At 59.6% G+C, this 16,137-nt stretch overlaps 2 protein-coding genes and 1 non-coding gene across 3 annotated transcripts in view; all 3 read right to left on the bottom strand.

Annotated features, from left to right (window-relative positions):
- Positions 1-2,110: 2,110 nt before the first annotated feature.
- On the bottom strand, positions 2,111-4,402 carry RPL13 (ribosomal protein L13). The gene is made up of 6 exons (XM_007125504.4): positions 4,316-4,402; positions 4,017-4,137; positions 3,752-3,893; positions 3,378-3,551; positions 2,826-2,882; positions 2,111-2,294 (listed from the first exon to the last, which is right to left on the bottom strand). Exons 2-6 carry the CDS (start codon positions 4,118-4,120, stop codon positions 2,136-2,138), a joined length of 636 nt encoding a protein of 211 aa, XP_007125566.1. The 5' UTR covers positions 4,121-4,137; positions 4,316-4,402; the 3' UTR covers positions 2,111-2,135.
- On the bottom strand, positions 3,607-3,690 carry LOC112065249 (small nucleolar RNA MBII-202). Its single transcript, XR_002891927.1, has one exon. It is a non-coding gene; the product is annotated as a small nucleolar RNA MBII-202 (small nucleolar RNA).
- Positions 4,403-10,063: 5,661 nt separating the features above from the next.
- The window catches only part of SPG7 (SPG7 matrix AAA peptidase subunit, paraplegin), a 31,949-nt gene continuing 25,875 nt past the window's right edge, over positions 10,064-16,137 (bottom strand). The window contains 7 exon segments of the mRNA XM_024125086.3: positions 10,064-10,229; positions 10,232-10,382; positions 11,837-11,914; positions 12,419-12,585; positions 13,113-13,269; positions 14,409-14,524; positions 15,747-15,857. Coding sequence (XP_023980854.3) covers positions 10,183-10,229; positions 10,232-10,382; positions 11,837-11,914; positions 12,419-12,585; positions 13,113-13,269; positions 14,409-14,524; positions 15,747-15,857 — 827 coding nt within the window. The 3' untranslated portion in view covers positions 10,064-10,182.

Genomic DNA, 16,137 nt, shown 5'->3' with positions numbered 1-16,137 from the left:
AACTAACCACGCACTGTTTCATCTGTCCGTCCCCCGGCGCTGGGCACCTGGGGCTTACACAGCGGGGAGCCCAGCTGAGGCACCACAGTTGGAGGGTGGGGACCAAGGCCTAACACACACCTTCCCACTCTGCCCCTCCGGCCCTCAGGCTCCCTAGATGGGACCCCCGAGATGAATCTGGAAGGCCACCCTCTCTTCCTGGGCTGCAGGCCTTCACCAGGCCTGGACCATGGTCCTCCAGTTGAGCAGTCCTCACTGCTACCCAAGGCTGACATGCACCCACACGCTAGTGAGAGCCAGCGGTCTTTCAGAAAGAATCTCCACAAAGGTAAGACAGTTGTTTTGGTTGCTGCCATGTCCCTGCAGCCTGGGACTGGGACTGGCACACAGTAGATACTCAATAAATACTTGAACGAGTGCCCGTTCTCTCTTCATCGATTTGTTCTTAGACAATTCCCGGCACATCACTTTCTACCTTCCCTGGCCCACCCACACCTGCTCCATCATCAGTTTCCACCGTCCAGGCCCCCAGGACGGTCCATGCCAGGCAGGCCCTGGGCCAGAGGTGGGTCAGCTCACTCACTTTCCTCTGGTCTAGTTCTAAGCAACTGAGAACTGATTCTAGCTGAGGGAGCAAAAAAGAACAAGGACACTGGGAAATTCTGGAATTGGGCATGAACTGCTCTGGACAGAGGCCAGGGTTAGGGAAGGGAGGTATATTACACCTCTCCTCTCCTCTGTACCTTTTGTGACGCAAAGACTGTATTTTTCTCCTGTAACATCCAGAAAACACACAAGGAAAAAAAATGATAAGTGCAACCACCTATGCGAGACATCAAGAGGACTGTTTGCGCTTTGCACAGCTGCCCCTTAGTCTACTCTTTGGCTTGAACTAAGTTGAGTAAAGTGGGAAAAAAACCTAAATAACCTAAAATGACTACAGTTTCCCTGTAAACTACAACAATTTGAATCAACTGGGAATTAGAATTTCCTTTTTTCTTTTTCCTTGGCGGTACGCGGGCCTCTCACTGTTGTGGCCTCTCCCGTTGCGGAGCACAGGCTCCGGACACACAGGCTCAGCGGCCATGGCTCACGGGCCCAGCCGCTCCGCGGCACGTGGGATCTTCCAGGACCGGGGCACGAACCCGTGTCCCCTGCATCGGCAGGCGGACTCTCAACCACTGCGCCACCAGGGAAGCCCAGAATTTCAATTTTTTTAAAAAAATCACATTTACATTTTAACAAAGCAACTACAGGATACAGAATCAAATTAAAATTCATCCTGGAGGGGTGACACTCCCATGGGTTAAAATGCAGAGATGTATACCTTCCCTCCAAAATAAAAAATATCACATAACTTGAATATTAAAAATTACTTCTAACTATCCAGACCAACGCTAGTCTCCTACAAATGCCCCAGCACCCCCTGGTGGCCAATGCAGGCACTGGGGGTGACACCATCACACATAATTTGGTTATCTGTCCAGGAGATGCACCTACAACCCACAAACAGTTCTGCCCAGGTGGACACTAGCACAGTGGATCCCGGCCCTGCACACCCAACCCAGAGGCCTCTCTGCCCCCAACCCTGTGAGCACCTCAGCGGGGGCTCCTACATACGGGCAGCTACCCGAGCCTCGGGTAGCTTCTTAACTCCTTGCCAGGTCTCTGAACACAAATCAAATGAAGCAGTGTCCCCAGGCCGCCCAGAGGCAGCCCCCCATGCGCCCTCTCTCACAGATGGCTCGTCAGGCTCCAACCCCCACGCCTCCACACCAGCTGACCTTTCTATGGGTCATGACTTCCACATATACAAAGTGAGCATGGACATCAAATCAGCACCTTACAAACTTAGTTTTACAAATGAGAATAGTGGTTTAACAGTCCTCCAAATTGCCTGAGGTAGCTGTTACCGAATGCACAGCACCTGCAGGGCTGGAGGGTTCCGACAAGGAAACTCACTAAGCACAAGCCTCCCAGGCCCCGAACCTGCTTCCCTCACAGCAGGCCTGCTGTGACGAGGGACAAGGACGTGCTCCAGATTCCCCCAAGGAGGAAGCTCCCCAGGCCCCAGTTCCTTACACAACGAAGGTCACATGAACACTGCAGGTTTATCACAAGTTGCCAAGAGCAGTTTATTTTTTCTTTTCAACATCCTGTTCTGCAGCTTCCTTGGCCCTTTTTGCCCGGATGCCAAAAAGCCGGGCGTTGGCACGGGCCATGCGGAGACTGGCGAACGCCTTGAAGTTCTTCTCTTCCTCTGTGATGACTCTGGCTTTCTCCTTCTTGTAGACCTGGAAGGGAGCACAGGCCCAGGAGCAGCTGTCAGCAAACTGAGAGGCCTTGGAGGGGCATCTGCCCACCCAAAAAAAGCTACATGGAGGCCACCAAAAGGTTGTAACAATCCCCTGTGGATTTAAAACAACCCCAAGTCATGTGAAGGGTGGGCGGGCCACTGTGCTTCGACAGGACCTGGAGAAGGGGAGGCTCAGGCCCACGCCCCACTCGCGGGAGCCTCAAGGACCTGCTCAATTGCCACTCAGGTTACAGGATCATAAACACGCCAGAGCTGCCTACAGCCTGGCCTTTCCAAATAGCGAGGAGAGAAAAAGGACCCAACAGAGGGGGTGGTGACAAGTGAGGGTCCACAAAGCTTCCCTCAAGGAGCCCATCTGTTAAGATGCAGGAGGCTCTCCCCAGGGTGGAAGGAAAGTCCTTTCCACAAACTTGTCAATCTCAACACGGGCCCCAGCGGCCAGGCTGATGCCCTCCAACCCAACCCCCGCCTCGTCATTCAGCTGCTCCCTCCACAGATGACCACTTACGTTCCGTATGGGCATGACTGGTCCAGTCAGCTGGGTGGCCAATTTGAGCTCTTCAGCCTGTTTGCAGTGAGAAGGGAGTTAGGTGGGTTCAGCTCATCTCCCCAAGCCCATAACCCCTGGCTGGGTTATGGGAATCCGTCTGCCGATGCATTCCTGTCCGTCTAGCCGATGGCAGGCACAGGCAGATGAAAAAGAGTCACCCACGTGTGACGCAGAGACACAGGTAGAACAACTCTCGGAAGCCCACACGGATGGACTGTTAACTTCACACGAAAGTCAGTAACAGGAAAAACACTTTCCCAATTTCAAAACAGCTGGCCCCAAGTCCCACGGCTCTCGCCCGCAGTGAATCTCGGCAGTGCTAGCGATTAGTTTGTGGATTCTCAGAGGCTTTCTTCTAGTTATCTACCAACTCTCTACTACCCTGCATGAAAACCCAGTTTTGGGGGGATAAAAAGCCACAGACAAATATTTTCCTCTCAGCCCAGCTAAACCCACAGTGAGACCTCCACGCCCTCACCTGGCTGGGCACAGAGGGACCCCGGTACTCACAGAGCTGTCTCCCTTCTTGGGGGCCGAGGGCTTCCTGGGGAAGAGGATGAGCTTGGAGCGGTACTCCTTGAGCCGCTGCACGTTGGCCTGCAGGGACTCCGTGCACTTGTTCCGCCGCCTCGGGTCCACCGAGATCCCAATGGTCCGGGCCACTTTTTTGTGGATGCCGGCCACCTGCCCCGAGACAGACATAGATGAAGCCCCGAGGGCTCCCCGGTCCCCACCCCCTGCCGGGAGAACCCAGCCGTCAGATGGAAAAGGGTTCAAGCACACTTTCATCACAGCGGTGCAGCGATTCCGGAGAATGTCATCACTTGGCTGTGGGCCACGAGGAACAACCCGTGGGACTCAGGACGCGGGCTGGCGACACTCACCCTCAGCTCCTCCAGGCTGAAGCCCCTGCCGGCGCGCACCTTGGTGTGGTACCTGACCGTGGGGCATCTCACCACCGGCCGGAGCGGGCCGGACGCGGGGCGCGGGGCGATACGGCGCGCCTTGGCCTGCCGGGCCTTGCGTCTGCGCAGACAGAAGCCGAGCGGCGGTCACCGGCCGCCCCTCCCGCCGCGGGCCGGGCGCGAGTCCCGGCCGCCCTCCGCGCGCGGGGAGAGAAGGGGGCGCGCTCGCTCCGAGGCGGCTCACCTGCGGATCTTGCGTGCCGGCTGGTTGAACCACGTGGCTACGCGCCGCTGCCAGTCCTTGTGGAAGTGGGGCTTCAGGATCATGCCATTCCGGCTGGGCGCCATGGCTGAGGCCGACTGGCCTGGGGAGCGGGGAGGACGCGGAGCGAGTTAGGGCCCGGGCGCGGTGGCCCGCCGGCGCGCGCGCACAGAGACCGGGCCACGGCCCGACGCCGACGGCGGCGGGCGGACCCCGGGGACAGCAGATGGGGCCGGATGGTGTCGGATAGCAGCGATGGCGCCGCGCTCGAGAGTACTCACCTCCTCCGAGGGTTCACGGCCGCGGAAAAGAAAGGGTACCGCAGAGCACCCTGGGATGGTACTGGGCCCGGCCAATCAGAAGAGTCGGAGCGTTCTGACCAATCAGAGCCAGGGCCGCCGAGTGACGTGCAGGCCCCCGCCCCTCGGCGGCCCTCGCTGCAAGAACAGATGTGGCGCCGCGTTTCCCGTGCTACGCGAGTCTCGTGCCCCCAGTGACGCCCGCGACCCCGGCCCCGCGGACGGTCTGGGTCCCGCGAAGCCCGGGCCGGCCGGCCTGCTCGTACACCACGGTAGGCCTCGCCCTCCGCGTCCTGGTCTGCGGCCCCCGACCACCAAGTGGAGCCTGCTTCACCTCCCTGTGGGCGGAGCGCACACTTAGGAGCGGGCCGTCCAGAGCGCCCTGCGCGTGCCGCACGGAGGTCTGCGGTCGGGCCGTTGGTGGCGAGTACCCGGCAGCGAGTGTGGAACTAAGAACCGCGTGGCGGATCCGCGCTCCGCTGTGCACACTGCCACCCACGCAGATGAGCGTCGTAAAAACACCAAGTAGCCAGGCCACCTGGGCTCTGGCGCTTCCTGTTCCCGGGACAGCCTGGGACGACGCCAACACATCCTGCCATCTGTAAGCCTTGACACCCAGCGACCCCTTTCCTTTCCCAGACTCACCCCAGTCACCAAGCTTCCTCCCCTGAAACCTAATCAACGTTTTATGAATTTCATGACACAAAATAAGAAATTTGGAGGCCTGTGTCCTACACTGAGTAAACAGGTAGCTGATACTGATGCTGATAGCTTTCTGCCCTATTGAGACACCGTCGGGTATTAGAAAAATCAGGTTGGGACTCATTAAGGAGTTACAGGGTTATAGTTCGGGAGACCAGAACATGTGAAAGGGCAGAGGAGGTTTTTTAACACATAAGTGCCAAGGCTGTGTGGAAGGTTGGAGCCCTGCCATCTAATAGGTACCCGCTCAGCTCTAAAGCAAGGGCAGTATCAGTCCTGCTTGGCTGATAGTTGTTAGCAAATGCAAGAAAGCACTTCTCGGTAAACTCGGAAGTGGTGTTTATCTGTGAAGTTAGGGTCATAAACTTTTATTTTGGGATACTTTTAGATATACAGCAAAGTTGCAAAAGTAGTACAGCGAGTTCCATTATATTGTCTACCCAGGTCCTCTAATATTAACATCCTACGTAGCAATAGTAAGGTTGGCAAAGCTAAGAAATTAGCATTGGGACTTCCCTGGTGGTGCAGTGGCTAAGAATCCGCCTGCCAATGCAGGGGACACGGGTTCGAGCCCTGGTCCGGGAGGATCCCACATGCCACAGAGCAACTAAGCCCGTGCACCACAGCTACTGAAGCCCATGCACCTAGAGCCCGTGCTCCGCAACAAGAGAAGCCATCGCGATGAGAAGCCCCCGCACTGCAGTGAAGATGGCCTCTGCTCGCGGTCAGGGAGGATCCCACATGCCACAGAGCAACTAAGCCCGTGCACCACAGCTACTGAAGCCCATGCACCTAGAGCCCGTGCTCCGCAACAAGAGAAGCCATCGCGATGAGAAGCCCCCGCACTGCAGTGAAGATGGCCTCTGCTCGCCACAACTAGAGAAAAACCCACGCACAGCAACGAAGACCCAATGCAGCCAAAATAAAAATTAAAAAAAAAAAAATCTCTGCATCCTTTCACAGACACAGACAGGCTAAACTGGAAGGTCAGTGACCCACAGTTAAGTGGCTGTGGAGTTAGCGAGTATAAAATCTTTGTACTAGTTTTGAGACTTTGGGCAAGTTATTGGTGTGAAATGGGAGGAGCTGCTGTTAGGCCACAGAACACAGCACAGTGCCCAGTGCATGGTAAGTGAAGGTCACACAGCTCTGCTTCCAGGTGACAGGGAAGGGAAGGCAGTGCAGGCGAGAAGGGAGCGGGGGAGAGTGAGGGGTCATCCTCTGCCTTGCAAATCACTTTGTCCATTGGAACTGAACCCACACTCACTCCACCTGGCAGCCTAACTGCAGCAGAGAGGCCCCGGAGGAGATGTCTGTTGAATAAACGGTTGCCTTGGCCTGGGACGTATTTCTTCGGACACAAACGTTAGCCCACATCTCCCATGTCTCTCTCAGACGCCTTTCAGTAATCCCGCCGTGGACCAGGATACCTTGCTATTTTCTCATCTCAAATACCCTCCTGTCCCCATCCCCCCTATCAGACCCACAGACTCATGCAGCTCTGCCTGCTCATAGGGTGCTGCCCGGGGTACCGGGGGAGGGTTTGAAGTCTGCAGTTAGTGGTAAGAAGTTGAAGCTGCAGTTCGAGGACCTCGGTCTGCTGCACACAACCCAGCAACCCAGCCACACAGTTTTTCGACGCCTGAATAGTCCATACTTTCATCCTTGGGGAATATGCAGAATAGCAAGGCCAAAAGTTCCCATGTGACATTCTGCTGAGAGCTCAGTTTCCCAGCTGGGAAGATTTAAAAAGTGAACTGTTATGTAGGCCTCATTCTTGACACACAGACCTGTTGGCTCAGGGTTTTAAAAGTCTTCAGCTAGGGACTTCTATGGTGGTGCAGTGATTAAGACTCCTCCTGCCAATGCAGGGGACACAGGTTCGATCCCTGGTCTGGGAAGATCCCCTGTGCGCCACAACTACTGAGCCTGTGCTCTACAGCCCACGAGCCACAACTACTGAGTCCGCACACCACAACTACTGAGCCCGTGTGCCTAGAGCCCATGCTCTGCAACAAGAGAAGCCACTGCAATGAGAAGCCTGCGCACCGCAGTGAAGACTAGCTCCCGCTCGCCACAACTAGAGAAAGCCCGCGTGCATCTATGAGGACCCAACGACGAAGACCCAACGGAGCCAAAAGTAAATTAAAAAAAAAAAAAATTCTTCAGCTAGAGGGACAGCCCCTGCCTCCTTGCCCCAGAACTCCACGGCACAACTCTGCCGAGGGGCTTTTGTCCCGGGCTTGGGCCGGCAAGGGCCACTGAAAGGACTGGCTAATGCCGCTGGACTCAGCACTCACTGGGGTCAGGGTTCCTTGGAGGAGCGCCCTGGAGGGGTGGGGTATGCACAGCCTCCCAGCATTTCCTTGTAATTGTGCCCCAATTGCTTGCCCCACACCTACACCTGACTGGCCCCCTCCAAAGACAGTCAACACCAGCTCCTGGAGCCCTTTGACACACAGTCTTTATTTATTTATTTATTTGACAGCACCAGGTCTTAGCTGTGGCACGTGGCATCTTTAGTTGTGGCATGCGAATTCTTAGTTGCAGCATGTGGGATCTAGTTCCCTGACCGGGGATCGAACCCAGGCCCCCTGCATTGGGAGCACGGAGTCTTAGCCATTGGACCACCAGGAAGTCCCTGACACACAGTCTTGATTTTTAAAATTAATCCCAGGGAATTCCCTGGTGGTCCAGCAGTTAGGGCTGTGTGCTGTCACTGCCGAAGGCCCAGGTTCAATCCCTGGCGGGGGAACTAAGATCCCACAAGCCGCTGGGCACAGCCAAAAAAAATTAGGTAATAAAAAAAAATTAATCTCACAGCGGCAACGTGTTTTTATTGTGTTTCGACACACACAAAAGTCATGTTCCTACAGCACTTTGCAAAAATTAGTACGCTAACAGTGTCATAAATATGGGCTGCTGGTTGAATTAGGAAAAGCAGGAGCCGAACAACTCAGCAGGGACAGGATAATTTTACGGTGTTTCATCACAGAACTCAACCACCCGGCCTCTCAACTTACCAAAGTCGCAGCCAGCACGTAAACCTGATAGAGGCTGAGAGATTCCTGTAATATGAGGGACATCTAATGTAAATGAGCACCTGGAAGTATGTTATTATAATCACAAATATCTGAAAGTTGCTAAGAGAGTGGATCTTTTAAAATTAATCTATCTATCTTTGGCTGTGTTGGGTCCTCGCTGCTGCGCACGGGCCCTCTCCAGCTGACGTGAGCAGCGGCCCCTCCTCGCCACAGCACGAGGGCCTTTCATTGCAGCGGCCTCTCCTGCCGCGGAGCACGGGCTGCAGGCGCACAGGCCTCAGTAGTCGCGGCACTTGGGCTCAGCAGTTGTGGCTTGTGGGCTCCGGAGCGCCGGCCCAGCGGTTGTAGCACATGGGCCCGGCTGCTCCGCGGCACGTGGGATCTTCCCGGACCAGGGGCCGAATCCGTGTCCCCTGCGTCGGCAGGTGGACCCTCAACCACTGCGCCTCCAGGGAAGCCCCAAGAGAGTGGATCTTAAAAGTTCTCATCACAAAAAAAACCTCCCGTAACTACGTGTGGCGACCAACGTTAACTGACTACCCGTGGTGATCATGGCACAACACAAACAAATAGGAATCATTGCGTTGTACACCTGAAACTAATATGATGTACCTCAACAAAAAAATTTAAAAAACAAACTTTTAAAAAGCGTAACAAAAGCCCATGTTTATATGAGCATAGACGAGAGTGGAAAACAACTTGTATTACGATGTAAAAACTCTAAGTTAATTCATCTAATAGTCTTTACTGGTCCTCTGGGGCTGTGATTGTATTAAATGTACATTTACCGTCAGGCCACGATGTACCCGCTCTGCTGGGCAGGGGCAGGTTGCCAGCGCGGTCTGGCTGCTCCAGGGGACCATGAGCTGCTATTGGGAGAATCCCCTTCACCCCCAGGAGCCCTGTAAGGGGGGCGCGAGAGGCAGCAGAGGCCCTGTGCCCCGTGTGCTCCCCGGGTGCTGTGTCTGAGGACTGGGAGGTCACGTCACCTAGGACGACTCCCTCCTGTCCAGCGGAGCACCGTCGCCGCAGCCCTCCCTGCTGGGCGGCCGTGAGCCCACTCGCTGGCCAGCCCTGGGAAGCGAGGCTGCACCTTCCTCCACTGTAGCAAGGCAGCCTGCTTCACGCCACTTACATCCTATTCCTGGCTAAGCGTCACCAGACGCGGGCCATTTTAATGGTAAACTACGAGGGGCGGAGCACGGCCACATCCGTGTGAGATGACAGAGGAGGCCGCCCCATGGCGAAGACGCCAGCCTCACCCTCTGAACCCTCGGCCGATGTTTGGGAAGGAACCTGGGGAACTGGGGCAGAGGGTGAAGCATCTCTTGGGCTGCCCCGCCCCCATGAGCTTCCTCGGGGCGCCGATGCACGGGGGAGGTGGAATCTACGAGGAGCAGGTGGGAGCCCCCAAGTGGGTCACAGCACTGGGGACTCGGGGGCCGACTGCAACCCGTCCGTCTGTCCCACGCCCTCCCTCCCAGAGTCCTACAAGAGGGAGGGGTCCCAACTGGTCACCGCGCAGCTGACATCACACCCTGTGAGTACAGTACCCACGACCCAGGACGGCCCTCGGGGCGGAGCTGACCACGCAGGAAACACAGGCCTCCATCCACAGCATTAGTTAGTGAAGTGTCACAGTTCCCGGGTGTCCCCCCAGAGCCCCTTGTGTGCACCCGTCCACGCGGCAGCAGGTGACGGTGCTTTACTCCTCCAGGCCCAGTGCCTGTCCCTGTGACCGACCCACTGATGAGCGAGCCCAGGACAGGGCCCCGTGGAAGACGGGCAATGAGGGGCTTGGAGGCCCCTTCACGGCGGAGCCCTGAGCAACCTGACCAAGTCACAGGAGCCGGGAGGAGCCCGGCCCAGGCCCCGCACCACGAGGCCGTTCAGGGCCCCCACAAGATGGGGCCGCTCCGTGCGCACCGGTGACCCTCCCACAGGCGAAAACGACCCACAGACACAAATGAAACCGTGCGTCTCTGCGGAGACATTTACTTGTCCCGGGTAGGGAAGTCAATAAATAGATCTCAGGGGCCTTGAGCTGAGACCTGCGAGGGCTGAGAGGAGGGTCCGTCTCGGGCGGCCAGCAAGGTGGTCCAGCTACCGGGGCCAGGATGGCTTGTCCCCCTGCAGGGGCTGCTGCCGGCCTCCTCGGCCTCCCCCGCCTCCTGCTTCTCCTCCTGGGCGTCGCTCCACCGCTGCGGCGCAATCCTCTTCTTGGGCCCATGGGGGGGCGGGCCGATGAGGGCCTCGATGTCCTCGTAGTTGATCACTTCCTTTTCCAGCAGGGCATTCGCCAGCTGGAAGAACAAGAGGGCAGTGTGAGCGGCTGACAAGGGCCCGGACAAGAGCCCTTTGAGAGCAGAGCGCGGTGGAGGGAGGGTCCAGCCCCCGGACCCGCCGGCCCGGGCGGGCGGCCGAGCGCAGAATCGCTCCCTGACTCCACCTTAAAGACAAGGCCAGCTGCCGTTCCCTTCCCAACGTGTTTATTTGGGGCAACTTCAATTTCTTTTACAAACACGTGTGAGTGTCAGCATGCGGGCAGTGGAGCTGGCGTGCAGGGCCGCCTGGACGGGACCAGGGGAGGGACCCACGAGGAGCCGCCACGGCTGCTGCCGAGGGGTTCCCGTCGCTCCCACGCCGGCTGCTCCGACAGCTGGCCCTGGGACAACGCGGGCTTGAACCGCGCGGGTCCGCTCCTACGCGGATTTCTCCGGTGAACGTGACTGCAGGACTATGAGACCCACGACCGCAGATGCAGGATCGCGGGCAGGGAGGGCCGGCTGTGAAGGCGGCACTCGGGGGCCGGCCGTGCGGTGCTCAGCCCGGGCACGCCCGGACGGCGCGAGCAGGCCCCACGCACACGGAGCCCCACACAGCAGCGGGCCGGTCCCGGCGGGTTCCGCACGGCTCCCGGCTCCCGGCGGGCAGGCGCTGCTGCTCTCAGGGCCCCACAACGCGACACCCACAACGTCACGCTGACGGAACAGCGGCCCGTCCACAGAGAGCTGCCCCCGCTCCGGGTCCACGGAAGCTTCAGCTCTGCGGCCGCCTCCAAACCCAACAGCCCAGGCTCGCGATGAGGACACCAGACAGAGCCCGACTGGGGGACGTTCCACACACACCAGACCAGCCCTCCCGCACTGCCATCAGCAACAGGAGGGGGAGCCGTCCCAGCCAGGAGGGCCTGACAGACGTGAGCACCGACCGGAAGGCGGGGTAAGCGCTAGGCGAGGTGGCTGAAGCGTGAACTGCGGTTAACGCCGCCGTGTCCGTGTCAGCTGGTCACTGTGTTGTGGCAAACGCGCCCCACTGATGGGAGATGTTAACACGAGGGGACCAGCTGGGAGCAGAGGGCTCTGTGCTGTATCTGGCGCTGCCACGGGCACCTAAAACTATGCTACGCTTTACAATTTAGTTTAAAAGTTCCAGGAGAAGTGTAAGAGCTGGAAAAGGACTAAACGACGCTGACCAGACCCCAGTACTGGCTGAAACTGGGTAACGGGCCCAGGAGGGTTGGCGATGTCCCTCCGTCTCCTCTGAAGGAACTGGCCTGAGAGGTTCAATGATACAAAGCTAAACGAGGTACGAAAGGTGCTACGTTCAGTTGAGCTGGGTGGGCCTCGCTGGTCATGTCGTCTTCTGGAGTCCTGTGCACGGGAGGGGTGAGCGGCTGCGTCAGCAGGGCAGTGACGGCAGGCCCAGCTCCTGGCGGGACAGGTAGGCGCAGGGCCCGGGGGCGGCGGGGGCTCACCGCCTGCAGCTTGTCCAGGTTGTCCCGAAGCACCTTCTCGGTGTGCCTATAGGCCGCGGCCACCAGCAGCCTCGCTTCCTGCAAAGGGAAGAGAAGAGTCTGTGATGGGCTAGGGTGGCTGGCCACCGCGCGTGGGGTCCCCTGTGGCCCGGCCCTGGCGCTAGGTTACACAGAAGAAACACGGGTTCAGGAACACGGCCTTGCGTGTCTTACAACGAACACGAGAGCAAGGCTGTCAAGGGCCTCCTGCCCCCACCCCAGCCCCGGGAATGCCCTGGTCAAGGGGCCTGCCCAGCAGACAGCCCGCCAGCTCCCGGAGCCCCGGACCCACATCTGTCCTCCACGCCCACGGCTGCCTGCGTGCCAGCGACACTGCGGTCGTCCCCGCGGGCAGCCGCAGGGCTCACGGGTGCTGGCTCCGTCACCGGAGACTTGTACTTATTTGACGTCCCTCACAGTCCTGTGTCGTCTATGGTCCCACCGGGCGCCAGCAGGCCCTTGCCCAACTCCTCTGGGCGCGCAGCCAGCACACACGAGGCCTGTCTCCCACCCGCGCGCAGCTCGGGACTGGGGAGAACTCACGTGGTCCATCATCTGCTGGAGGCCCTGGCTGAACGGACGCCGTCCGATGCCCTGGACGCCGTCCTGGGCCTCGGGGAAGGAGACAGGCCCGACGCTGGGCGCCATCCCGAACTGCCTCACCATGGAGTAGGCGATGAGCGTGACCTTCCGCAGGTCGTCCTGCGCCCCTGGAGTTAGGGGTCAGAAAAGGGGGGTCTTTCCTGGAGGTGTAGGTCGGGGCACCCGGGGCCCTGCCGACCCGAGAGCACAGGTGGGTACTTGGGGACAACTGTATCCTGTCACTGGTCCTTAAAACTTAAAAAAACGCTCTTTTGTTTAAAAAACAACTCCTCGGGACGCATCTCTGGATTTCACGGTGCCGGCCGTGACCTGGCACCGTCCAGGTCCATGGGGCAGCTGACAACAGGGGCCCCGAGTCTCCCAGAACCTCCTCCACCTCCTGACGGCCCAGCGAGACCGCCGAGCTCCGCTTACGGTCTGCACGTGGGGAAAAGCTTTGGTAACAACTACATCATCGAGAAAGTCGTGCTTAGCTCCAAACCTCCTCTGACCACAGCTCATCTTCTAGAAACACTTAATGAAATTCAAAACTGCATTTGCACCTGCTACTCAGACCCCTCCATCGGATTCACCCCCCCCACCCCACACAGAACGGCTGAAGGGTGTGGAAGCCGTGGGGGTGCCAGCCCCTCACCGGAAGTGACCCTGTTGAAGGAGATGGACTCGGATGCGCGGCCGCCCAGGGCCATGCACATCCGCTCAAACAGCTGCTCCCTGGTGAAGAGGTGCTGGTCCCTTGGGAGGATCTGAGTGAAGCCCAGGGCTGCGTTGGTTCGCGGCGCAATGGACACCTGCCCAACAGAGATGGCCCCGGTTAGCGTGCAGGACGCAGGCCTCAGAGATTGGGGGGTGGAGTAAGACAGTCTTCAATCAGAGGGTTCAAAGCAGGGAGCAAATGTGACTGTCCCCATGTTTATAACAGCATCACGGAGAAGGGCTCCCACACTGTCGGGGCGTGAGGCCCCTGCACACGACCACGCGCCTGCGAGGGAAGGAAGGGTGACGAGGACGCGACGACCCGCCGAGGGCCCTGCGCTGCCCGTGCCCCCACCCACAGCCCGCGCCTGGTGAGCCCACGGGGCAGGGTTCTGGCAGCAGGAGGCCTCCCTGAGGCTCCGAGGAGGACACGGCCCCACCTCGCCTGGCAGAGGGCCGAGCAGGGGCAAGGAGGCTTTCTCGGCACGATTAGCCTGCCTGCCTCTCTGTCGTCGAATGGAAGACCCTAAGAACAGGAAATTTTAAATCAGGGTATTTACTTCACCATGGGCTTTCCCATGTTAATTTTTCTAGATACTGTGTGAAAACATTTATCTTGATCACTGGGTCTTCTCGGCGGGCGGCTTCCGCACACACGGGTCTTCGCCACAGCCCTCTGCCCAGGACACAGCAGGGACCGGCCTAAGCAGCAGGACACCGGCCGATGAAGCCCGACTGGCAACGCACTGCTGTAGCCGTCACCCCCGGGAAACACCACACGCAAGCTGCGGCTGCCGCACAGCCCCGTCTCTGGGGGTCACGGAACAAGGAGCAAGGCAGCTCCTCCTCAGCCGGGGGGACCAAGCCCCCAGCTCAGGCCCACGTGGAGGGCACGGTTACAACCCTCCACACGGGGCACCCACGCCCCAAACACGGGCACCGTCCGCGGGGGCCACTCAGGGACCCCTGGTCACGAAAGCACACAGCTGAGGAGGCGTTATATGATGGTACGCCCGCCAAATACACGATGTGTGCTAACCTCACGGCTTTCTAGACTCAGGAGTCATGAAATCAGCACGTCCCAGAGCCGACGGCAACCCTGGCGATCCTCAGCTCCACAGGCGACCGCGGCCACCCCGCCCCGTGCCTGGGCCGCCGAGCCCGCACCCCCTCCACGCACAAGCGCGTGGGCCTTCCACAGCGGGCTCGGCCAGGCCCAGGCCGCCGCACCCACCTTCCCCACGGCCTCTGTGTGCTCCAGCAGCCAGCCCACCAGGGCGTGGCCTGACTCGTGCAGCGCGACCACCTTCTGCTCTTCCTTGGAAAGCACCTGGCTCTTCTTCGCGGCCCCTGAAAGAACGCCCGGGAAGGTGAGCTCAGGCGCACGGCCACCCCGGATACGCGGCCAGGCGCGTGCTCGTGGCGCCAAAGCGAGGCCTCGCTCGCCCCACTTGTGTAAACGCTGCCAACGGCAGCCCCTCCGGCAAGGCCCTCACGGGGCTGCGGGGCCGACGGCACGAGCTCGGGTCTCCTGGCAGGGCAGCCGCCGCCCCCGCTCTCGTCCTCCCGCCCGAGTAGCTGACCCCTCACCTCGCGACCTTACACGCGCCCCTTCAAGTCACTGCTGAGGTCCTGCCCACCGTCCCCAGCCGTCCACACAGCCGCATGTTTCCATCTCTGCACCCTGAACGAGCTCTAGGTTCAGGGCACTTGGTAAATCACGCAGCTGGGACTACCCCCAGCGCCTGCTGTGAGGGGACACACCCTGAGACGCACTGGCCGTGGCAGTCGGATCGCCCCACCCAGAGCCAGGCCCGGGAGCGGCCGCTGCAGCTGGGGAGCACCCCGCTCGAGGCACCACGCACCCAGGCAGGATTCTGGACGCGTTTTCTCTAGTCTTTCCTGCTCGGATACTCTCGCTGTAAGCGCATCACTTTCCACGGAAAAGAAATGGCTTACACAAAACGTAATTTACAGCGAGAAACCGTGACGCTGCCTTGTGCCCGGGCTGCACAGGCACCTGTCCTAGGTCTGAACTCAAACTGAGGGTGGCGGGCCCACCTGTGGGAGGGGCCTGCTCCTTGGTGCCATCCTCAGTGACTTGGTCTAAACCCCGGGGGAGGACGCGGCGCACCGATGGCCTGTGGTGTTGCCCCCGGGCTACGGGAGCTCGTCCTGCCCTCCTCACGGGAGGCCAAGGACCCCGCGTGCAGCGGCAGCTCGTGAGCAGAGCCGCAGGCGCCGGCCCCTGCCCGACACAGAGCGCGCGGAGCCTCCCGCAGAGCAGGCCTCCGCCTCGCCCGGGGGGCAGCTGCCAACCCCTGGCGACGCGGGCAGGGGCCTGTCCGGCGCTCAGGCCCCGCACGTCGGCCGATGGGCCGAGGACACTCACATCTGAGCTTGCGACACCCTTTTATATTTCTGTTTGGACACTATCTTCAACAAACGAGAGTGAGTCACGCTGTTAAGGCCGGACGTGAGAACAGGAACACTTGACCTGTCCTCCCTCTTGGGCAATAATCCCGTCGCGTGGCGTCTAGGTCTGCCCCCCACCCGTGGGCGGCCCGCGTACCGGCCACGACGCGCTCCACAGCGTAGTCCAAGCTGGACGTGTGCACGGCCGTGTGCCCCTCCCGCGCAGCGTGCAGTGCGGCCTCGTTACAGATGTTGGCGATGTCAGCGCCTGTGGGCACGGGGGTGGCACTCAAGCAGACGCAGAGAGATGGGGGCAGAGGAGGGGCCGCCCCATCCCCCTCGAGCGGCCGCAGGGCTGAGGTCGGCCGCCTCTCTGGACCCCTGCTGGTTCCTTCCACCTAGCGTTCCACACACACGTCGAGGGATGAGAAAAGCTCTCTGACGCCCATGAGGTTCTAGTTCAGGACGTTAAAGAAAGTCCAGGGCTTCCCTGGTGGCGCAGTGGTTGAGAGTCCGCCTGCCGATGCAGGGGACACGGGTTCGTGCCC

Source organism: Physeter macrocephalus, chromosome 17, assembly GCF_002837175.3.
Source record: "Physeter macrocephalus isolate SW-GA chromosome 17, ASM283717v5, whole genome shotgun sequence".
Taxonomy (NCBI): Eukaryota; Metazoa; Chordata; class Mammalia; order Artiodactyla; family Physeteridae; genus Physeter; species Physeter macrocephalus.
This window is presented reverse-complemented; position numbering and strand designations above follow the sequence as displayed.